The following is a 25,090-nucleotide window of genomic DNA, read 5'->3' on the forward strand; positions in this document are numbered from 1 at the left end:
AAAACCTGTGTTTTTAGAACTTAAGTTTTCTCAAAAGGCTAAAACATATCCTATCACTACTCCAACATGCATAAAGCAAACATGCTAATAACTTCACTCTACTTTAATACAAAGATTACTGATACTTAATATTATTAAAGCAAAAGGGTTATGGCAGAATTAATCTGTTACCTACCAATAAACAATCTAGCATCAACATTTGGGTATTTTCCAAGAAGCTTCTTACACACATCAATGGCTGGATCATCATGATCTTGTACACAAAGGAGGACTTCATACTAGTCAAAGAACACATTTTATGTAAATTAATCTCTTACAAAAATAAGCACATTATTAGTATTTACTGACTGATAAAAAGGCGTTAAGAAAAACAAGCAATTGTACACACACAGCTTAAAAGTTAAGAGAGTACTCATGAGGGATGCAAACACTTATGGTATCAAGTGTTGCTTTAATCGAGGGCAGCTTCTCCCAGAACAGGGGCCTATTCGCAAGCAAAAGAGATAATGAAGAGACTGGCAGCTCTCACAGCTGAAGTCCTGCCATTCCCAGACAGGCATGACCTGGTAATTAAACTGGATCTCGGGCTTCTCCTCGGCCTTCATCACTGACGCTTTACCGAATACTCACAGGGTGCCCAGCAGTGTAAAAGCAACATAGAAAGCAAGCAGAATAAACACCCCCTCTGTTCTCCAGAAGCTGGGTCTCTGAATTTAGTATTTCGTGAAGGTGCTATAAATTACATATCAACTTCCATTATGATCAATTTAAAGGGCTTTCCCAAACTCTTCACATGAAAAGGACAAAGTGAGATTAGATTTTGGCTGTATAATAATTTTTTGAAATAAAACAGAATTTGACTGAAAATCTATCATTCTGAGAAGCATGGTTAGCCTTCTGAAAAATGAAAATACCCAGGGTTCTATTCTGCTCAGTAGATTAGGGAGTCATTTCTTTGCACTTGACTGGCTGTGCCTGTTACCCTGGATATTTATTTAAAGAAGAGAATACTGGGCCCCACTCTTAAACGTTTGAATTAGAACTCTGGGGGTGATTCAGACATGTAACCAGTTTTATAAAATCTTGAGCTAAACTTTAAGTTACCATTTAGTAAATTACAAAATTTTTAAAAAGTATGTGCTTTCACATACAAAGATGCTACTTTAATATTTTATGGGGGAAGTATTCTAAGTAGTAATTTTTTTTTTCAGAAGTGCCGCTAAATTCATGCTGACTCCGTGACAAATTTCCTACCAATCCTCTTTCTAAAATGGGGTGGGCATTTTTAAGCAAAGGAGGGAGGTTAATTATGTTCACGAAAAAATAACAAATCCATGGGTCCTAAAAAATAAAAAGAGCTAAGGACATAACTGTTTAAGTGTCTAACATACAGGGACTAGGCTCAGGTAAAGGGGAAACTCAGCAAAAACTGGCATTATGGAAATTAATGGTTGAGTAGGAAAAGGGCCAAGACTAAGGTCAAAGAAGAAGGTAATGCGATTAAGTGGAAAAAAAAATGTTCTCTCAATAATTAAGTAGAAGGGAAAACAATGTATACTTCTCTCATACCTACTACTATACATTCTATCACCGCTCTGCTTCAATGATGACTGCCCAAAAGTGTCACTCGGGAGATACCGAAACCAACTCTACAACTACCTAGTCTCCAGGGACCAGATAAAAATCTGAGAATGGGAAGGACACCATTTCCGCCCGCGCCCTTGAATTTCCCAAAGAGTTGACTCTTAAATCCTATAAAGCATCAGTCATCCTCCCAACCTGACTCTCAAAACAATGTTTGGTTGAACCAGCCAAAAGGCATTGATTTTAACAATGAAGATCAGAAAGATTAAATGACCTTCCAAAGGGTAAAAGTAACAATTGGCTTCCCTCCTAGAGCAAGTTGTTCAGCCAGGCTTGTGGTAAAGAATTCCTTGTTCGTCTAAACACTACATAGTTACTTTAATGCTTTTATAATTTATGCTGTTTTGCAGGTATGAGCGAATGCAGTGAAAGGAAATGTTCATAAGTGATATAATTCCATAAAATATAATCAAGAAGTCAGTCTTAGCTTTTTTCCCTAGCAAGAGAAAACCTTGCAAAATATAGTTCTAGGAATGATTTCAAAGGAGGCAGAGTTTACCTTCCTTCAAATGGAAGATTTAAAGTTTTTATTTTAGGGGTGCCTGGGAGCTCAGTCAGTTAAGTGTTCAACTCTTGATTTCGGCTCAGGCCATGATCTCAGGGTCCCGAGAGCCGGAGTTCCACGTGGGGCTCCCTGCTCAGCGGGGAGTCCACTTGAGATTCTCTCTCTCTCCCTCTCTCCCCTCTGCAAGGGGGGGGGGCTTGCGCTCTCTAAAATAGATAAATAAATCTTTTAAAAAAATAAAGTTTTAATTTTTATTGATTATACTTCTTAAACTTAATTTCAAACGAAAATTAAAAACCTCCTGATTAGCCAGAGTGCAAATAAAACTCATTCGCATTGTCTAAAAAACATTCAGACTCTTATTAAAAACACGTAACTTTTGCTTGTTTCTGATATTGAAAACCATACCGAACAGGAGGTAAGCATTGCAAGTATTTTCTGAAGTATCAGATCTTAGCCAGGAGCTCACTTTTCAGCTATGATGAGCACCTGTGTCTTCAGTTTGATCATTTTATTTGCTAGGAATCTCTGTATTGGAATAGTTAAGTCACTCCAACTACCCGGCAACTGGTAAAACACAACATATCAAATTGGTTAAAGGCTTTCTTAGCTAATACAAAAAAAATTTCTGAAATTTTTTTAAAGACTGTGTTTATTCAATTATTTAGACAGAGAGAGAGTGCCTGAGTGTGGGGGGGAAACAGAAGGAGAGGGACAAGCTGACCCTCCCCCCTCCACGCAGAGCCTGATGTGGGCTCGATCTCACGACCCTGAGATCATGACATGAGTGGAAATCAAGAGGCGGAGGCTTAACTGACTGAGCCGCCCAGGGGCCCCTGGATATTTTTATATTATCTAAAGGATCGGGCATAAGTATGTATGTTCAAAAACATAGTGTTTATTAAAACTATTACACTTCAAAAATATTTCAAGAAAACATTTACTTTATAGATCCAAAAGGGCTATAAGATATAGTGAATTCCATTATAAATCAGCATAGTACGAATACATAAAGTCTACAGATAAACCCCAGAGTAGTTTAGATGAGGTTAGTGTCTGACAATTCTTTACTAAGGTTACTATGCAAAATAGCTAAACTGGCTAATTTTCCCTTCTCCTTTTCAAACAGTGCAATGACTAAAAGGCTAAGTACGAGAGAGGTGTAGGAAATCCACAAACTGGGATTCAGCCGTCTGATATTTAAGAATGCTACTTTTCAGCTTTTACGAATAAATTTAGATGCATATATAATATTAGATTTAGGTATATAAATAACATTAGAAAACCTCACTGATTCAGCCCTGTAGACATTAGGAATATAAACTTTGTATGAAAGCAAAGAAGATAAAACATCCTCTTAAAATAGAAAACTGTTTTAATGATATTGATCAATTATATTGCATATCAAGTAGGAATATCTTGAATTGTTCTATAAATAACTACACGTCATTTTTACAGAAAAATTTTATGATGGTATTTGGATGACAGCAGAATATGAATTTTCTATGATGGAACAGATTTAGACCCCAAATACCTAGAACATTCTCTGGCATGGAGTGATTAATACACTTATTAATTTAATCCATTGGTCCTTAGGATAACTTTTTGAGTGAAAGACAGATGCCAGGAAGGAGAAGTTTCGTAGACCACAGCTCTGAATTCCAAGTCTGGACAAGTTAATATTATATACTTCTCCATTTTCAAGAAATCGTCTATACAGTTTTCCAAATTTACTTGGCAAATTCCTATCCTGCAGATTTACTAGTTTTACCACATATGCTGTGCTTGGTCTTTTGATAATGGATTCGATTTTCTGTCTTTTCTAATTCTTTGTTTAGAAGACCATTCAGTAAGAAAACAATTCCTGTTAAGGATAACTATACCACGAACAAGAAAGAGTCCAAACATGGCACCGGGTTTGTAACATTTTAAACCAATTCTGTAATTGCAAAAAAGGCAAAAACCACCACTATTACCATAGCCTCACTCTGGTATGAACTCTGATCATTTAATTTAAAAACACTTCATGTGGCCAGAATTTACTAACATAAAGCTGTCAAGCCATCTGAGACAGATTGCTGCATCTTCCCTGTACGGCTAAATCTCTCCCTAAAATGCCATCTATGCTGACGCCAAGCTGACTGCTCAATTTTGTGAAAAATGAATTGTATGGCCTTTCCATTCTTTTGTTTTTCCCCCCAAGGAATAAACATCAAAGTAAGTGGACTGGGGCTCCTGAGTGACAGAGACAGTTAAGTGTCCCAACACTTGGTTTCGGCTCCAGTCGTGATCTCGGGGTCCTGGGATGGGGCCCCAAGTCAGGCTTCGAGCTCAGTGCAGAGTCTGCTTAAGACTTCCTCTCCCTCTGTTCCTGCTCCCCCCCGCCCCCCACTCCCATGTGTTCTCTCTCTCAAATAAATAAAATCTTAAAAAAAAACAAACAAACACCCAAGTTAAGTGGATTGACAAGATACGAAGAGTACAGAAATCTTTCAGGGCAATTAGTATAGTAACGATTCTCACCAAAACTTAAACCCAGAAATTCAGAACAAGTACCAGCAGTAAATTGTCTTGCACTCGTCCAAAATTAAATAAAATTTCTGAACTTCAACATGTTCTTTTTCCAGAATGGCCTATAATGTTCCGAATCAAATCAGGAGGAAAAACTTATGTCCAGAGTGAAACCGGACATCCTTCCGGAAAACAATGTTCACAGTCCACAAAATGCCAACAGTCAAGCTTGCTGGGCCTGGCAGTCACACAAGTGCTCGTTTCAGGACTACGTGCCTCCTGGGTGACACGAGCGACCTGTCCACACTCAAATTTGGGGGATTTCAGTGGTTTAACTTCAGTTTCTCGTGGAACATTTGCCACTGGACTTGATCTTTTAAAAAGCCAATAAAATGCCATGAGGTCCAAGTTTTCCTTTAGATTACAGGTCCTTGGCTCTTTCTCTCCGCTTTCTGTATTTTCTATTTACACAGCTAACAAACTACTTTTCTAATTAGTAAAGTTTTGAAAAAAGAATAAAAACAATCTCTTACACATGCGGTTCCTCATTTTTATAATAAGTATCAAAACAGCTTTCTCCGCAACCAATTTAAATACCTCAATGGCGTTAAGTGGAAAAAGAAGCGAAAACTAGAGCTCTTGAGATAATCTCAAATTATAACAAAAAAAATCTTCATTCAGAAGAAGAAATCAATTACTGACTTACCCAAATGTTCAGGATTAATGGATACATATGTTCCTGGCTTATTTTTAGAAACACTTTCTACAACGAAAACCCACACTAACTTCGGCAACCAATTCGATTCCATGACTATCATCTCCCAAGGACCCAAAATAAAAGTTCCATAACTAAGTTCTGAGAGTGGGTGAATGGGGAAAGGGTAGGATGATAATTAAACAATTGAAATGTGACATTAAGTTTCACAAGGATAAATGCCTGATTCTAAGCTATTCTGAGATTTAATAATAATAAAGTATTTTTCATTAAAAAAATTAATTCTCTTTGCATTTCCTTACATAATGTGGGGATTGAAAACCTCCCATTTTTCTTATTGCAAAGCTTATTTTACAATTGATTTTATTGTATCATCCTTTCTAAATTACAAAAGGACACTTTTTGCACTTTTAGTTTGAAAAAGATCAAGTATATATCTTCTTATTTTTACAAAATTACATATTCAATTTATTGGATGGTTAATGCATGCATGATTCAGATCTCCAAAATTAATACACACACACACACACACACACACAGAAAATAGAAGAAAAACACATAATTGTTTTGCTTCAAATTAGCTTCAAATACCTAGACTTTAAAGGCACTAATACAAAAACAACACTAAAAAATAACCGAATTATACTCATGTCTACATACTTAATAAGAGCTGTATTAAGGCTATCAAACTGTGTCTTCTCTATTCATTTCATTAATGCTACCGAGAAAAATAAGGGCTAAAAGAAAAGAAATGAGTGTGAAAATGAGAAGTGTGGTGTGTGTATTATCTTCTTTCTCACAACTTGGGATACACTGACCTAAAGAAATAGGAGGGGAAGAGTCTCCAAGTGGCAAAAACTATGGACAACTGGGACAGTCAAGGTCAAAACTGGCACAACAGAAGAGGGACCTTGGAGGAAAATTCAAATGGACTGAAAAATCAAGCAGGTAGAAATGTAAAGATACATTCAAAAACAGTTTCAAAGAGGCAATTTAAAAGACTGCAATAAAGCTAGATATATAAATCCAGAAAGAGTAAGTTCTCCCAAGAAACTACAGGTGGAATACTAAAGGGAAGAGATAAAAAGAATACTGTCATCTTAAGAAAACCGGGAATTCGCCAATGAAGGAGTACGTTGAGTTCACAGACCTACAATACAATTAGGCATTAAAACCCAGAAAGACAAGGAAATTAGAAATTAGGTAGGAGGAAGCCCCATCTTACGGCTAATTATAACCTATTTTTGGCTCAAAAGACAGAGTCTCGAGGGAATTTACGTTTACTTCTAGCTCTCCTGAATCTCATTTCAGACCACGAGACACTGCTTTTTCTCCCACTGACTCTTCCTCCGGTCGTTCACATACGACTCTCATGGAACAAGATTTTTGTGTCAAACTATCAGGCACCTAACAATGTCTGAGCTCCAGGAGCTCAACTCCGGGATTTCTAATTCAGATGGACAGGCAGGTGGTCACAAGGTTACAAAAGGAATCTGCAGCCCTTCCTTAGCCCCATTTCTGTCCGGTGACTGCTGCTATTACGGCATCAATTGTATGAGGCCGACGGCATCATGCATTCTTAATTCTGCCACCTTTTACAGTCGAAATGCCTTTTTAAGTGTTTACCATGAGAGAAAAGGGAAAAACGTCTCACCCATCCCTAAGGAGTACCAGGCTGTACCTACTTTGGGGTAATCCAATTCGAAGAATGTCTCCAAGTTGTTGATTAGGTTAGGGTCTACTCCTTTCAGGGGCTTCAGAAGAGACACGCCTGGGAGCTTGCTATATGGCTGTTTGTCCGTCGCCTTCTTGTTAAGGTGTAATCGGCTAAAAAGCAAATGATATATACATTATTTCTGGAAAACACATTAGTGCCAAATCTGTATAAAGTATGTGTTAAGCTATCAAGAAATTACTAAATTCTAAGTTTTAAAAAGCGATCTGAAAATGAAGAAAAGTAACCAGATAAGCGTCCAGTTTAGGAAAACCAGAACTAAGCAGAATGAATGTTCTGGTGAGGGCTGGAGCCTAAGACTGTTGTTTACGGCTGTCCTCTCAGTGCTTAGAGAACTATGCCCGGCAGAGAGCAGGCATTCGATAAATACATGGTGAAGAAATGAATTACAGTGTTAGCCCACATATGAACTGCCCTTCCTCCCAAACTGCCATCAACGTGGACCAAGAACTGTAACAACAGTGGGGGGGGGGGGGATCCCTATCTTCCCCAAGAGAAATGTAACCAGAAAAATCTGGGAAATTTCTGTAACAAGCAGTCCACACAACACCGGACTGAAAGAAGTACTACGCTACCGGCATGGCAAGCAAGAAAATGGGAAAACTAGCAGAACTCCCGACATTCACAAGATGAGAAGGGCAGGCAGGCGTGGAACAGAGGGAATTTGAAAGTAAGAAAAAAAAAATCTCAATGATGAGAAAAATGTCTATGACAACATTGGAAGATATACCAGTGCCACCAATACACAGAGAAGCTGGCCTAGGTTCTCAGTGCTGGTGCAATCCTAGGGCACTCGAGCACAGGACTCCTGAGGAGCGGAAGCCATGCCAAATGAGAGAATCTGCCACAGTTAACGTGTGTGGTGTGACAACAAGAGGAGAGATGCCTTTCAGCAGAGTGGTGGTGTTTCTGAAGGAAGTCACCGAAGTCTTTCCTCCTCCTCATGAGCAAGTCTCCAAGCACTCAACAGTAATTAGAGGTTAGAACAATCACGAGACCATGCGCAAGATATTTTAAGACACGCGTTCTTCCACAGTTTAACATCCCTCAAATCGATGGCATCTTAACAATTGGTCGCAGCCAGATGGCAGTCCTAAATTAGTAGCCTGAAAACCAACCAATGAAACCTTCTAGAAGATCAAAAAAACACTGGCATCAATGCATCTTTGACCTGATGAAATACACTGTTCATCCATGACTGACTCCTGAAAGTACAGCACTAACACCGCGCAGTCAGCCCTGGGCTCGCGCTCAGCGAACTGCAGGCAGGGAAGGCCACGGAGAACATCTCGCGTGTCAGACACGGCCACAAAACACTTTGCTGAAAGAAAACGGGTTACCTACAATGGAAAAAATTTAAACCAGTAAGAGATGTTTTAAAGAACAAGATTGGTATCAATATCCGATCTACAGCTCCCAAACGCCGGAAAATAACGGGGCACCATTTCCAGGAGTGCTGCTCAATGTGGTTAGTGCCTAAGTCGCTTTTTTACTGGTCTGCATGCGATGAGAAGAAATGGAGAGAAAGCATTTAGAAACACTTACAGCAATTTGACATTTCCATGCCATCCAAGCACGTGATGAGTATTTATTTTTATTGTAGTTTACCAAAGTATCCGTCCCTGCCAGACTGGAAAACTTTTAAAGAGCTGATCCTCTGCCAGAGATAGTTTGGAAAATAGTCATCTAGCAAGTTCATCTAGAGGTTGGACAGGGGTAAAACCGCGATCTCAAATTTACATTTTAGAGCACCAGGGAGGTGCAGGTGGTTAAGCACTGGACTCTTGATTTCGGCACAGAGGTCATGATCTCAGGGTCGTGGGATCGAGCCTGCGCTGAGTATGCAACCTGCTTAGGATTCTCTCTCTCCCTCCTGCCCCCTCGCAAGCACACGCACGCACTCTCTCTCTTTCTATCTCTGAAAAATTAAAATAAGGGGTGCCTAAATGGCTCAGCCGGTTAAGCATCCGACTCTTGATTTTGCCTCAGGTCATGATCTCGGGTTGTGAGATTGAGCCCTGAATGGGGCTGAGCATGGAGCCTGCTTAAGATTCTCTCTCCCTCCCCCCAACGCCCCCCCCCAACCGCCTACCCAATACAGAACATACAGACTGCTGGAGAAAAAAAGTTTATATATTTAATTGATTGACAGTAATACAGACATGGTTCAAATCACTGAAGCTATTAAGACAGTCACATAAAAAAGTCTCCCTGTCACCCCTGTCCCCCATTCTCAGCATTATTAGTTTCTTACTCATCCTTCCAGAGACTTTTTAAAAACGCATATACAAGCCAACACACATGCACAAATTCTTATGTAATATTTATAATGTTTAATATAGATGCATTAAAAGCATTATTTTAAAATACATAACTGAACTGTTAGGAAAATAAAGGAAACCTCCCAGGTCAGAAATGAGGAGAAATCTCTGAGGGAGGGAGTGCTGGCTGCTTGGCCCCAGGGCCATCTGTTGGTCCCTGATGATCGAGAGATGGAGACAAGCCTGAGACAAGAATGAGGGAACTCTGTTCTGTCCACCTTTGTATAAATATGGAATCTCTGAAAGGCAAAGTAGAAAAATGCTGGCCCACAGTGGGAAGATGGGGATGCTGCCTTCTTAGATTCGCTCCTGAATGAAGTGGAGTAAAAGGAAAAAGTCTTCCAAGAGAACACCCAGCCACATGGGTTTGGAACCCAAAACGCAAACTACCTGTGCTGCTTGAACAAAACCCAAGAGAAATAAAAATTATAATCACTGACATTAGAAATTCAAGAGACAGCTACGACAGAAGAATGCATATACAGTTTAAAAGGGAACTGGAATCTAGATTTGAAGAAATTACTCAGGATGTGGCACGGAGCGAATGGGATTTCTACTCAAAATAACTATAACCTAAACTATATCACAGGACCTTAAAACAAAAAATTCTCATTTATGTTTCTCTCATCTCTCTCTCTCCTCCCCCATCCCCCAATATTTTCATTCACACCCCTAGGAGTCATCTTGTGGAGTATACCCTAGGATACAAGAATCCTACTTTGGAGAATATTGTTTCGATTTATGTAATACAACTGACAAAGCCCCTGTTACAAACTATGTGAAATGTTGATCAAAAACAGTAAAATATCCATTAAGTGACACACCAAATCACTTGGCACTGTGCCCAGCACACAGCAGTGCTGCACGACTACTTAGCGTTCCCTTGCTGAACAATCATTTCTGAACCCCAAATGTACACCAGGCATTATCCTGTGCACGGGAGACACAGCAATGAACAGGAGAATTCCCGACTGTCAGGGAGCTCCTGTCTAATGGGGGAGCCGCGTGCGGATAGAAGCTCTTCCCCGTATGAAACTTTTATAGTCAACCAAGCTACGTTCTAAAGCCAGAAATATATTAACTTGGCCTGCCACCCAGAGAAATGATGCTGATGGGTGCCTTGGCCATGGCCAATGTTTTGTAAACCAATCTGTATTTTTCAAAATATGATCAGCAGCCCATTTGCCCAGGGTCTCGAAAGTGGCCTAAGTGGTGGAGTCTTCCAAGTGGGGTGGCTCTGATGGGGTCTACCGGTTTACTGATTCCAAATCAGTTTTCACTTTGGTATCTCAGGGAAGGGGTATGACTTAGAATTTGAGCTCACCGCATCCGCACATTGCACAGGCTTTATCATGGGTGCCCATTTCCATCCTTGGCCTAGAGCAGCTGACTTGCTTTCTGTCAGGATCCTTTGTACAGAGCTTCCTGGTTCCGGCTCTACACTGGGAATCCAGTTCTACCTCCCCATCACACATTTGGCTTGCGGGGCTTGTCCTTTCTTTGGGGGGGGGGTCTATTTTTTTATTGATGGGTAACATACATATAGTAAAGTCACATGTAAGTACGCAGCTCAGTGAATTTTCTCAGAGTGAAACACCCATGTAACCAGTACCCAGATCAAGAAGCAGAATATTACCGGAACCCCAGAAGCCCTTGCCGTGTCCTCATCTACCAACTGCCCTCCTCCTCAAGGGTCACCACCATCCCGACTTCCAACACACGAACTCTGCCAGCAGTAAAATCTTATCTGAATGGAATCCCATAGGATGTACCCATTTGTGTCTGGTTTCTTTGACTTCAATGTTCGTGAGATTCATCTTTGCTGTTACATTAGTTCTAGTTCATTCATTTTTTTGGAAGATTTACCTATTTAAGTGGGAGAGCGCGCATATGCACGCACAGGCAGGAGCAGAAAGAACCTCAAGCAGACGGCACTGCACGTGGGGTCCGACACAGGGCTCGATCTCACGACCCTGAGATCAGGACCTGAGCCCAAACCAAGAGTTGGATGCTCGACCAACTGTCCCACTCGGGCGCCCCTAGTTCATTCACTCTTATTACGGCATGTATTCCTGGTATTAATATACCACGCTTTACTTAGCTGCTTTCTGTTGCCGGGCCTCTCGGTTATTTCCTATTTGGGGCTAACACAAACAGTCTGCAGCCCTGTCTCTGTCATTGCAAAAGTGTCAAAACCCTGGCCTAAACCCCACCGCACCCCTGGACTTAAACTTTCAGACAAGATGAAGAAAGAGGTGCTGGATTTGCTTGCCCACCTGAAGCAATTTTTAAAAAATCAGACAAAATATGGGAAACAACGGTTTTTAAGCTACTGGACACAAGGTAAAGAAGGACACCGATTTCCTGCGACGTGGAAAACAAATGAAGCCAGCCCTCCCACTGCCCCAGCTTACTGCTTTGAAACCATTTCCAGGCCAGGAGACCAGTGTTCTTCAACATTTATATACATAACGCCCAGAGGTAAAAATCACAACTTAATGGACCAGCTGCAGAGCTCATGAATCTGTATTTTTACAAGCATCCCAAATGATCTGATGCAGGCTAGCAGTGAACCACACTAGACTATAAATTCTCCAGGCTCCAGCAAAATAATGATAAACAGTACGTTTATCTCAATTAAAAAAAAAAAGCAGACTAAATGAGAGTAAATGAACGTATTCAGAACTCAGAAGGTAAGGTCAGTCTAGAGATAAAAATATGGAGCCATCCAGAGTTTGTCAAATGCATAAGCTCTCCCAGGTAGAGCATGCCATTAGCAGGTCGCCACAAATCAATGTCACTGATAGAGGCCGGTAATGCATGAAGGAGACCGAGCCAGTAACCCAAGAAGCAGAAAGATAGGCAGGAAGAGAGGTTTTAGTAAAGAAGGCTTTATTTGGTTAAGCTGTTTTCCTTTTTGAAACTGTTCAAGGAAGAGCAACAGTGAGTGCAGCTGAGAGGTCAAGACCAGAGCTGAAATGTCCCCGACTGTGTAGGCTGGGGCCCTTGGAGCGCTGTGGGCAGGGCAGGTAAATGGAAACAGGCGAAGAAGCAAATGAATGAGAAGTGCAATGTGGTAACAGGGAGTCAGCACCAGTCTCTCCTGAAACCTGACCCGAATAAAAGTTACTCTGGCCAGAAGAACCAGATGGAGAAAGGCTTTTCAGTTTAATTTTGGGGAAAAAAATTTTTTTTTCCTTAATACTTGAGTCTATAAAGTAAGGGGAACAAGCTAGTCAAAGGTAAAGAGAGAGAAAATTTAAAATAATTAACGGCATGACAGGACCTATGGTGTGAAGCAGGAGTTAGGCAAATCTGCCAAGACTGAAGGTAAAAGGGTGGAGTTAGACGAGGTTCTGCCAGTAACAGGTGACAGAGGCTAAAGAAAGAAAGTATTGCCAGATAGCACCGATGGCTCGGCGGCGATCTGAGACCATGAGTGTGTAGTAGTACTAACCCACGTGGCTGTGTGACTGACTGCACTCTGCGCGGATTTTGAAAGTTGAGAAGCTATAAATTATGAGATAACATAATTCAGGATAACAAGGCAGACTGATAGGAGGGAAGGTGAAGGGCAAGATGATGGAGTGATGAACTCTGAGTTCTGGCTAGATGGAGAATTCGACAAAATCAGGAGATAACAGGTGGAGGCCACAACAGTGGAGAGACAGCCTAGGGCAGTTGTTCTCAACCTTGACTGCACAAGAATCACCTGGAGCGTTAAAAAAAAAAAAAAAAAATCCCGCTGCTCAGACGAATTAAATCAGAATGTCTAGGGCTAAGACCTAGGCAAGCAGCAATTTTTGTTTTTTTAAGGACTCCCCTGGTGACTCCAAGTGCAGTCAAAGCTGAGAACCATGGCCTAGGGAAGACCAGATCACTCTGAGAAGAGAAGAACGCAAGAAGGGGTGGAAACTCAGGAAGATCATCAGTTACGGGATGGCTGGGAACGACGAGGCCCTGAAGGAGCAGTTCTACTACTGTGACAATGGGGAAGAGCCGCAGAAAAGGAGTAGGGGGTCTCTCCATGGTACTCTCAATGTTGCCAGTCACCAGAAACTTAAGATTCACACCAACTGGAGAAAGTCCCGTACTGATACTCTATCCCGGATTACTTCCGGGGTTATTTTTAGGTTATCACTGGCTGTATAGAGCAGCATGCTGGTTTAAGAACCTGGGCTGGAGCCGATCACCTGGACTGTTATACCAGCTTCACAGCTAACTGAGTATCCTTGGGTAAATTACTTCTTTATCCCCTTTTTTAAAAAAAGTGTGGACAATTAGCACCTACCTCATAAAGTAGTGAAAAATAGACGAGATTAAGCCACAACGTGAACATTCAATGATAGCTATGACTGATAATTTTTTAAAAACTGCTTATTTTAAGGACATATTCCACTTCTCTGAGTTACCATAGTTTTAGTAAGAGATTTAGAAATGTCAAACATTGATGAGGCTTATATGCCAGAATGGAAGAACTGGAAATTCATATTTAATAATTCAATATTTAAAGATTCTTTCAGAAATAAATATTAAGCCATTATGTTGGGTGTTTTTTAATTTATTTTTATTTTTTAAAGATTTTGTTTTTAATTAATCTTTATACCCAATGTGGGCTCAAACTCACAACCCCAAGATCAAGAGTGGCAGGCTCCACAGACTGAGCCAGCCAGGCACCCCTATGTTGGTGTTTTTTTGTTTGTTTGTTTGTTTGTTTGTTTTAGAGAGAGCGAGAGAGCATGAGCACTTGCGGGGGGGGGGGCAGATGGAGAGGGAGAATCTTAAGCAGGCTCCAAGCAGCACTCAATCTCACAACCCTGAGATCATGACCTGAGCAGAAATCAAGAGTTGGACACTTGGGGCGCCTGGGTGGCACAGCGGTTAAGCGTCTGCCTTCGGCTCAGGGCGTGATCCCGGCGTTATGGGATCGAGCCCCACATCAGGCTCTTCCGCTATGAGCCTGCTTCTTCCTCTCCCTCTCCCCCTGCTTGTGTTCCCTCTCTCGCTGGCTGTCTCTATCTCTGTCAAATAAATAAATAAAATCTTAAAAAAAAAAAAAAAAAAGAGTTGGACACTTAACTGACTCAGCTACCCAAGCTCTTGAGGGTTTTTTAGAACATAAAACAACCCTTGTGTATTAAGAAAGATTAAAGGGGAAAGGGGAATCATCAAAAGTCCCAAATCATGGTTAAAACAGAGTAAGTCAAAACATGGCATAAGACACATTTAATGCAAAGTTTAAATTACATGCAGTATTTAGGCTAAAATTATATTCAAAGTTTAAATTACGCCCAATATTTAGGAACCGATTCAAAGTTCTACAGAGATCATCCAAAAGCACAGAGGCAATGGAAGTACAACAGAGAGGAATCAATATCACCAATGATCCACGGAAAGTGGCCTGAGCTGTCCTTTTAAACCGCTAGAGAGGTTCTCAATGGGGCAGAGGCGCTGTGTGGTCCTAGCTTCTCTGGATTCCTCTGCCCTCAGAGCCTCACTCAAGACGTGGGATTCCATTGCCCCAAGAACCCTTCCCTTGCCTCTGCTAGAGGGAAAGCTTGCCACACTCAGAGCTGAGAGAAGACCAGACACGATGGGCAAAGTAACTCCCAGTTACTATGTAATCCAAGCACATGCCTTCTAGGATGGAGAAGTTTTGAGAGAGTCCAGAAGAGAGTGTTTTGTTCACCATTAAATCGCCATGCCCAGGGCAGTCCCCAGAGCAAATGCTACAAGGCAGCCTTCTCACCCTAATCCAGGCCAGGGGGAGGCCCTCCGCACAACGCCTAACACCCAGAAAGCCCTGAATCAAGGGGTAGCACGTCCCAGGCCTCGGGCCCGGCAGAACCATAACCTGGGATTTTCATCATAACCTTAGTTCTTTATGAAACAGAATCTCCCCTAACACCTACATCCGTTTGATTTTCAGAAATTTGATTTTATTACATTTTCAGGAACACACTGGCTATAAAAGGAATGCACCTCCTCTATGTCGGGTCAATGGTTTTGATTTGTTTCATTTTTAAAGAATAACATGGTCCTGGAATGTGAGTGAGCAATGCTGGGGAGACAGAAAGCACAGGAAAATTTCAATGTGTCACTCTCGAGGAATGATTTCGAAATTAAATTCTCAATCAGAAGCTAGTCACTCCGTCACAAAACTCACATTCATGTAATTAAGGCCCTGCACCCTCAAGGGCAGGGGGAGGAGGGGCTCACGGCAGGGAGGAGTACTGGTACACCATCTGGGGTGCTTCCTCGGAGTAAGTGAAGCCCAAAAGGTCGTGAGGGATGAATCACTGGCAAAAGACAGAGGCCTTCGGGGTCCTGCTTTCCATTGTGAGCTAGAAGGCCATCTATTCAGGGAACACTTCAAAGAACGCCAAGGAACTGGCAGAAAATACTCAGGGATTCCTCTGCGGGACTTTATAGTAGCTTTAGCTTGATGAAGCCTAATCACCTCTCAGCACAAGGATTTTCAACTTTTTTTTTTTTAAGATTTTTATTTATTTATTTGAGAGAGAGAGAGACAGCCAGCGAGAGAGGGAACACAAGCAGGGGGAGTGGGAGAGGGAGAAGCAGGCTCCCAGTGGAGAAGCCCGATGCGGGGCTCGATCCCAGGACTCTGGGATCACACCCTGGGCCAAAGGCAGACCCTTAATGACTGAGCCACCCAGGCGCCCCGGGTTTTCAACTTCTGAGCTGATGGAATGACCTTCTTTCATCTTAGGTGATTTTTATTTCCTAAGAGCTCAGTCTCTGAAATTGTCGCTCTTTTTCATCATTGTGGCCTACTGTTTTATCCGTCTCATCTTGCAGTTCCCCTCCCTGCTCGCACTCTCTCTCTCTCACAAGTTTTTGGTTTGATAGTGTGTACCACTTTAAATGATTCATTTTACCGGTTCATATTCTAACTTCGCTCTGAGCAGGAGGGAAGCCTGGTGCGACGGGAAGCTCCCTGGAGAGAGGGCAGGCTGTGCCCCTTCAGTGGGCTGGCGGAGGCCCCTGCAGCAGTCTCGGTGCAAAGCAGACGGGCAGCCCGAGAGCGTCACAGAGGCTTTCAAGGGAGACTATGGATTCCTTGAGGGCAAAGTTCACTCTGCATCACGCTTTTTTTTTTTTTTTACAGTTCTGCTGGGTGGCTCAGTTGAACCACTGTATCTGACTCTGGGAATTTATCTCCTCTGCTCCACGCCACCAAGCTTGTTACCTACCATGTTGTGTAAAATGAGGCTGACTGCCCTATCAGTAGGTCCCCTTCTTCAGAGTCCGTGCCTGCAATGTCCCATAATGAAAGGCTTCTGGTGGTGGTACTGGCGACTGTGCCCTGGAAGGCTGTTACCGTGTGTTTATGATCAGTATGTGTCATGACTCATGTCACTTCCATACTGCACCTATCTTTTCCACATGGTACGGCATCAAAGTGGGCTTCTTCGGCAACACGAAGCACACCTTCTGGTTCAACCTCAACTCTGCAGACGTGAGATTCCCCACAGAACACAGAATAACCAATAGTGAGTTAGCTTTATAGGAAAACACAAACTATTTCCACTGGACAGTAGACTTATATACTACAAAAGATTCCATTACCATTGAAAACAAGTAAGAGATCTTCATCAATTTTATCATGCCCCCCCCCCCAGAACCCCCAACTCACTATCCTTTGGTGACAACAGAGCTGGCCCTAGTGTATGGGAAATGGATAGAGCACGGTGCTGTGCTAAGAGCAACAAAGTAAGCCAGGCGCCCAGCAGAAGCTGTGGTCCCAGCACACAGTGCTCAAAAACACAGGAGACCCTCAAACATGCCGTATGCTCAAACTCTTTTCAAATCAAAAGGAAACTAATGGAACTATCCCAATGCTCTTCTACAAAATTCCCTAAAGCAGAATGTGATGTTTATTCTGTGCATAAAATAAAATTGTGGATGGAGGGAAAGTGGGGACACTTATGATTTGCACATCAACCAACTCAGGAGAGCACTGGGCTCTGCATCCCCTGAAAGCCAGATCTTAGTGTAGAGATTACTTATGAGGAATTCCCATAGGAAAACCTGGGGGAGGGGGCTCAGATTTGTAGGTAATCATGTTATTAATAGAACCCTGTTTCTATTTTAACGCGCTATTAATTAGAAATACTGAAATAAAGATTCCATTTGGTCCAATAACTTTCATTAAAGTCCATCACCACTGGGGCGCCTGGGTAGCGCAGTGGTTAAGCAGCTGCCTTCGGCTCAGGGCGTGATCCCAGCGTTCTGGGTTCGAGCCCCACATCAGGCTCCTCCACTAAGAGCCTGCTTCTTCCTCTCCCACTTCCCCTGCTTGTGTTCCCTCTCTCGAGCTGGCTGTCTCTCTCTGTCAAATAAATAAATAAAATCTTTTTAAAAATAAAAAATAAATAAAAAATAAAGTCCATCACCACTGAAAGCATCCCCAAATCTGACCATCTACTTCAGATCGCAAGGGCCAATGACACTGAACTAACAACACTGAAAAATCCACCATTACTACTGGAAAAAACTGAAAGTTCATTCATTCAACCAGCAATAATTAAGTGCCTACTACACACTGGACACAGAACAGTAAAACACTATCCCTACCCTGGAGAGCTTACAATCTAATTGGGAAAAGAGACAACAGAACACACATTTACAATCTGGATGGGTAAATTCAAGGCACCAAAGAAGGATATAAGAAGAGGTTTCTGGGATGCCTGGGTGGCTCAGTCAGTTAAGCGTCTGCCTTCAGCTCAGGTCATGATCTCAGGGTGCTGGGATCCAGTCCCGCATCAGGCTCCCGCTCAGCGGGGAGCCTGCTTTTCCCTCTGCCTGCCACTCCCCCTGCTTGTGCTCTCTCTCTCTCTGACAAATAAATAAAATCTTAAAAAAGAAGAGCCTAATACAGTAAAAAGCAAAGTCTAAATAGACTTGAATGAGTAGAAGTTAGAAGAGAGGGAGGGAAAAAAAGGAAAGAAGGAAAGAATTCTAAAGAAAATACACAGCATATTCAGGGGAATGTCAGTAATTCAATACTGCTGAAGAATTAGGTGCAAGGGCTCAGCTCCTGAAGAACTATGCATGTCTTGTTAAGGAACCTGAATGTTAACCTGAAGGCAATGAGGGAACCAAGGTAAAATTTTAAGCACATGATCTAAGATTAGTGCTCCAGGAAGATAAGGCTACAGTAAGAAAAAAAAAGTAGAAAGGGAACGAGGCTGTTGGTAGAGATACCAGTGAATAGAGACAGTTTCAATTATCTAGAGTAGAGAGAAAGGGTACTGCACTCAAGATATAGGAAAAGGGTGGGATGATGAGTTGGAACCATCACTGAATATTAACACTGAATTACAATCGTCATTTTGCTTTTTAAAGCTGTCACACTATCATCCAATTCCGTATCTTTCCAGGCTCAGGTTAAGGGGCTCAATTGCCTCATTCATTCTCCCAAAAGTGGTCTTGGCAGCAATGGCCCTGACTGATCAACACGTGACCAAAGTCCAAGAGCATCCTCAGAACTGAACCCAGAAAGGAAGCTCTCAATTTACATTCCACTACAGCTCAGAACACCACCGTATTAATGAATTTAAGGTAAAGATCATACTATCTAAAATTGCACTCAAAAGCTATGCAGCAGGTATAAAAGTTGTTGCACTACAAAGGTTTGAAAAAGTAGAATGAACCTGAAAGGAAACTCCAGGGAAAGACCTCTGCTTTAGAGGGCAGTTAATATTTACAGATACAAAAAGTATTTCCACACTAGCCCAGCACCTCCAGTCAATCAGAAGATAAAGCCTAGCACTGAACATTAGAACATTACAAATAGAGGACAAAAAATAGTAATCCAAGGAGAGGGAGAAATGGGGAGAGAGAGAGAAGAAGAAAAAGGCAGATGGGAGGGAAAAAAGCAAGGTGCCTTGCTCAGATACCCTTATCATCCAGCAATATGGCTCACAAGGGCTAAAAAGAGAAGAAAACGACTGGTCCAGACTTCTGTAGGATTTCACCGCAGCTCCCAAGCTATCAAACCACACTAGCTCTCAAAAAGGAAAAACTCCAAGATCACTTAACCAACTCTGCCTACTGAGGCTAGAATCATTAGGGTTTTTTTGAAATTAAAAAAAAAAAATCTTGGGCATAGGAGCCCTGAATTTTAGACTCTAATCTGAATATCATAGGTAGAAATCCCACAAGTGTCTGCCATCTAAAATGTATTTAAAAAATGCTAAGCATCAGTTCAATATGAAAATTGGAAAGGAAGGGTGCCTCAGTGGGTTGGGCATCCCACTCTTGATTTTGGCTCAGGTCGTGATCTCAGGGTTGTGGGATCGAGCCCCACATGGGGCTCCCTGCTCAGCTGGGACCAGTCTGCTTCTCCCTCTCCCTCTGCCCCACTCTGCTGCTCATGGTCGCATGCCCTCGTGAGCTCTCTCTCAAATGAATAAATAAAACCTTTAAAAAGAATGGCTTTCTAGCTTATAAATTATCTCCATTTCTAAATTTAAAAAAATTTTTTTGAAAGATTTTATTTATTTATTTGACAGAGAGAGAGAGAGCACAAATAGGCAAAGTGGCAGGCAGAGAGGGAGCGGGAGAAGCAGGTTCTCCACTAAGCAGGGAGCCCCATGTGGGGCTCGATCCCAGGACCCAGATCACGACCTGAGCTGAAGGCAGATGCTTAACCAACTGAGCCACCCAGGCGCCCTTTTCTTTTTTTTTAATTGCAGGCTTATAGGAATTGTGAGACATTTGTGAAATCTGAATAATTTGAGCAAGAGCCATTCATTATATTAATCACACTGAGCTCCATTTTTTGGAGTTAGTTTGTTTATGTATGTATGTATGTAATCTCTACACCCAATGTGGGGCTCGAATTCACAACCCTGACATCAAGAGTTGCATGCTCTACCAACTGAGCCAGCCAGGTGCTCCTGAGCTCCATTTTTTAACATAGGCCAATACTTAGCTCTCTTTCTAAGAGAGGACACGATTCAATAGAACACCGAATCTAAATTAACTAGATACCATTACACACTGTATTTAATTTTAAAAAATAACCATTTGGTTTTTAAAAGTTTTATATCTTTCCTTAGCCATTTACTATAATATTTGCATGACTTAAATGCTTTTAACAAGTAGGTGTCCATGATTAATCTCTTTAATGTGACATAATGGAGCAATGTTAAGTTTTTGAAATAGGCTCCATTTCCACCAGTTGCAAGCACAAAGTGGAAGGAGAGTTTCAATATCTGCTTATTTTATGTACACTTTACCTTATTGCAAAAAAGATTTGAGAGATACAGAACATGTGTTCAGAAAATATATTCTTCAATAAAATACAGAATGTGAACACACTATTTTAACCAAAATATTGTTGCCAGTGTTCTTTAGCTTTCCTTGTCAAAATGTTAGATATCAGGTTTGCAATTTCACTAAGTACAGTTGTGGGGGGGGCACAAACCGTAGTTCTCTGCTGAAAATAACTCATTTAACTGGGAAGTATCTTTATTTCAATAAGAAAGTAATCAGATCAAACATGTAAGTAATTTTGAAGGTGGGACCAGAAGAAAGGAAGCTACCCCCAAAAAGGTTAAGATTTAATTTATAAATAAAGCTGTTGACTATTTGCTCTATGTTGAATTGCCCATTTCAGAACGGTATTCACAAAATTCCTTTAATTAGCTGTTCATTATCATCTGTTATAAATTAATTGCATTTTTTTTCATTCTGTTTTCAGGATCCTGTTACTATCAGTCACAAAGGTTAACTATATGGGGCATTAGAAAATAAATACACAAATAAATACAAAGCCTCCCTACAGTATTTTAACCAAGCTAAGTTATTCTCAAACCCAAAGTATTTAAAGAGAACTCTGCTGTTCATCATTAAACACAAAATAAATAACTTAAAAGAACTGTGGAGTTGTCTCAAGTCTAACAGCACAGGTTACTTGGAATATTAGGCTATATCACTAGTGTTCATTTTAATTAAAGAGGTATGACTTTATCATTATGTATGAATAATTGAGGGAAGGGGATATATCACAGTCCTATGTTGAAAGAAGTCAAATTTTTCCAAACTGAGCTGTGAATTTAATAACTCCAATTTAAAAACAAGATTTAAAAATTGCAGTTAAAAAAAGAAGATTATTTAGGGTCTTGTTAAAAATTTTAAAGTACATCTTTAAGTAAAAATGTGTAAAAGCCAATGAAGTTTTGAAAAGAATGAGGGGTCTGCCTCACCAGTAATAAGGTAATAAAACTTCATTAATTAAAACAGTGGACACTAGAATAGATCAGTGAAACAGCACTGGGAGCCTTGAGACATATGCAAGTATACAGAAGAATTTAGTCTATAATACAGTATTTCAAAACCATGGAACAATCAAATAATAATTCACTAAGTGATTTTGGGACAAGTGGCTAAATATTTATATGAATCTAAAATTAAGGTTCTGGCTCTCATCATATAATGAAGTAAAATGAGTACATTACAGAATAAAATGTAAAAAAAAAACCCAAAAAACAATGGAATTCAAATTACTAAAGAAAAACAGATATTAACTATATAATAATTGGAGGACTACATATAAAATTACACAGATCAGAAACATTAAAAAAAAAAAAAAAAAAAAAGCCCTGAGAACCCAAAACACAGGCACACATACTTTTCTCTATGTTAAACATACGAACATAGTTGAAAGACCCAAAAAAAAAAAAAAAAAAAAAAAAGCTAGGGAAAAAACTGCAACCTACCACAGAAAAACAATCTTCGTATCAAGATTAACAGAGCAATGGATTGCATCACAAAGGATTATGAGTATATAATTTACAACTAGATGTAACTAGGATATCAATATATGAAAAATGTTCAATGGAACTAGTAATTAAAGGAATGAAAATAACAGAAAATAGTGAAGAGCCTGATACTCAGTAAGGGGAAATGGGCACCATCATACATTGTTACCAGGACTATGACTAGATACAACTTTCTATAGGGCAATATGTATCAAAGTTTAAAATGCGCAAGCTTCTGGCCCAATAATTCCTCTTTCAGGAATGTAAACTATGGAAATCCTCTATCAAAATGTATCCATATGAATTCACCAGTGTTTGTAATCTTGATGAATTGACAACCTAAATGCCAATTAATAACAACAAACACATATTAGTACCTCATAAACGAAAGTGCCATGCATCTATTTAAAATGATGCAGAGATCATACATTTATTGACATGGAAAAAAAGGGTCATGACACTTTACATGGAAACTCCATGTGAGCAGATTGGGCAAAGCCTGGACGCCTTGTTCTTCAACCTTACTTCCATCACCTAGAATAGTGCCTTGTACAAGAGCTTCCCAAGAAGCATTTACTAAATAGATTAATTTTAAAAGCAAGCTACAGAACAATAATCACAATGCTGACTCCCACCTTCCTCTCTCCTTCCTCTCTCTCTCTCTCTCTCTCCACATACACACAATTGGAACAACAGTCACAAAAGGTTAACAAGGTAGTGGAGTTTTGGTGTGTACGTTTAACTTTCTTCTTTATTCCTCTCTGTATTGTCTAAATTCCTTATATAGTAGGCATTTTTAAAAATTATTATGATTGGAAAAAAGTAACAAAATTGATTTTTAAGAACTCATATATTTAAAATGAACTCCAGAAAGTGTTCAGTGACAAGAGCTCACAAACTACAAACACTAATATCAGCAAAATCCAAATGGCATGTTTTCTTTCACCTCCAAAGAAGTATCGGTATGTCTTCTACAATGTAGCATCTTTCTCCAGTACCACGAAATGCCACCCTATACTACTAAAATGCAGAATTTCCAAAAGAAAAAGCACATTTTTCTGTGGTAAAAAAAAAAGGGGGGGGGGAAGCAACGAATTTCTTAAAAGTCCTCCCATCTCTCTATTAACACATGCCCTCTTCTAGTTGGCGATAAAGATTACTATGTATTCTTTTTTTTTCAGGCTAAAATGCCAGTGAATCTATATCAGAAATGTGCTCTATGCAATTCTTTCACTTCTTTGGAAAAACAGATTTTATTTTAAAGACATTTAAAAAATTGAAATGTCAAAACTAGACACATACCTTCTGTCATTATTCATCCCACCACCCTGGTTTATATTATTCACAGACTTTATCACTATCTGAAATAACCTTATTCGAATTTTTATTACCTGTCTCTCCCTTCTAGAATGTAAGCTCTATGAGGACAGGAATTCTGTCCTTCTCACCACTGTGTCCCCAGTGAATGGCATCTAGTAGGCCTCAAGGAGAATTTGTTGAATAATGAAAAGGGGGGGGCTATAAATAAGGAATTGGAAAAAGGAAAGAAAACCAAAATGAAATGTACAAGCTGACATGACTCAAGGCTATAACGTCAGCCCGGAGGTTTGGTGGACATTTTTCAAGGTGGACAGGTGCTCCATACCTATCTAAAAGCACAGAGCTCTTCCAGGAAGAAAATCCACAGGGAGGTCTCCGGGTAGCTGTGTGCAACTCCCAGAAGAGTGGGAACGATCATCATAATAGAAATGTCGTCCAGGTCGAGAAAACAACAGCAGCAACAACACAATATACATCTTGGCCCAGATGAAAATCAAACGAATTCCCAACACAATGAAACCTAGCAAGCAACCTTCCGCCCGACACGTAGAAAGAGCACAGTCTCCTTTCCCCTGGCCGTGCAGTCGCCCGCAGCCCAGCAAAACCCCTCACTTATCACTTTTCCCCCTCAAGGACCCTCGCCCCAGCTGGTCCAAGGGGAAAGGGAATGGGGGGGGGGGACAGTAAGAGAATTAGCTTTCTCCACCCCCACCCGAGCCCAATCCTCTCCAAAGCGCAATGCCTCCCACCCTCCCACCCCGAGGCCCTGACCCCCGCGCCAACGGCTCCTCCAGCAGCCCCTCACTCACGTGTAGATGATAGCCATGAAATGCATCAGCCACAGCACCAAGAAGAGGACGAACCCGAAGACGGCCATTCCCTCCAAGGCCAGGTCCAGCAGCGCCATCCCCCGGCCCGGCCCGGCCCGCTCCGGCCGCCGCCGCGGACCGCGCTCCCGCAGGAGGACAGGGTGGGCGCCCGGCGCGGGGGCGCAGGAGGGGAGAGGAAGATGGGGAGAGGAAGGGGCGGAGGGGGGTGGGGACGGAAGGGGCGGGCAGGGCCTGCGCGCCCCGCCCGCGCGCACTCGTTCGCGCTCTGTTCTGGGCGCGCTCGCGGCTGCGGGCGCTGCGGTGGCCGGGCTCCGTGGTCAGAGGGGCCGTGGCCCGCGCTCAGGCTCGCCTCTCCACACCCTCGCGGTCGCCGGCCGGACCCCGCGCGCCGGCGCCCCCGATGCCAACGCCCCGCCGCCCCGCCGCCCGACTCCGGGCCGCACAACTCCGCACCCTGCTCCGCCGCCGCAGCTCCGCGCACTAATCGAAACCGGCGGCCAGCGCTCCGACTCCCCGGCGCGCCCCGCCCCGCCCCCGCCCTCCGGAACGGCGGCGCCCGTCCCTCTAAGGGGCGGTGCGCGCCGCTGCTCCCCGCCCACCCTGCCGCCCTCGCGCCCGCTGCGTCACCGTCACCGTCGGGAGCGCGCCCCTGGGAGGCTTCTGCTGGACGCTAGCCCGCCTTCCCCGCGGGCTCCTGTCTCCGGCCGCGCCTAATCCT

The 25,090-nt window shown here is 41.9% G+C and overlaps 1 protein-coding gene across 1 annotated transcript; it reads right to left on the reverse strand.

Annotated features, from left to right (window-relative positions):
* Positions 1 to 148: 148 nt before the first annotated feature.
* On the reverse strand, positions 149 to 24,842 carry LOC130543196 (ceramide glucosyltransferase-like). The gene is made up of 3 exons (XM_057309492.1): positions 24,352 to 24,842; positions 7,061 to 7,202; positions 149 to 278 (listed from the first exon to the last, which is right to left on the reverse strand). The coding sequence occupies exons 1-3, from the start codon at positions 24,447 to 24,449 to the stop codon at positions 168 to 170; spliced, it is 351 nt and encodes a 116-aa protein (XP_057165475.1). The 5' UTR covers positions 24,450 to 24,842; the 3' UTR covers positions 149 to 167.
* Between the last annotated feature and the right edge of the window lie 248 nt (positions 24,843 to 25,090).

This window comes from Ursus arctos, unplaced genomic scaffold (assembly GCF_023065955.2).
Source record: "Ursus arctos isolate Adak ecotype North America unplaced genomic scaffold, UrsArc2.0 scaffold_86, whole genome shotgun sequence".
Classification (NCBI taxonomy): Eukaryota; Metazoa; Chordata; class Mammalia; order Carnivora; family Ursidae; genus Ursus; species Ursus arctos.

What these genes read in the sequence shown, in the direction of transcription:
- LOC130543196 (XM_057309492.1), bottom strand. Translation starts at nt 24,449, where the DNA reads ATGGCGCTGCTGGACCTGGCCTTGGAGGGAATGGCCGTCTTCGGGTTC. An exon ending in TTCATGGCTATCATCTACAC is followed by an intron (nt 7,203 to 24,351) that starts GTGAGTGAGGGG and finishes TTTGCTTTTTAG; the next exon opens with CCGATTACACCTTAACAAGA. An exon ending in TCGAATTGGATTACCCCAAA is followed by an intron (nt 279 to 7,060) that starts GTAGGTACAGCC and finishes TTCTTTGACTAG; the next exon opens with TATGAAGTCCTCCTTTGTGT.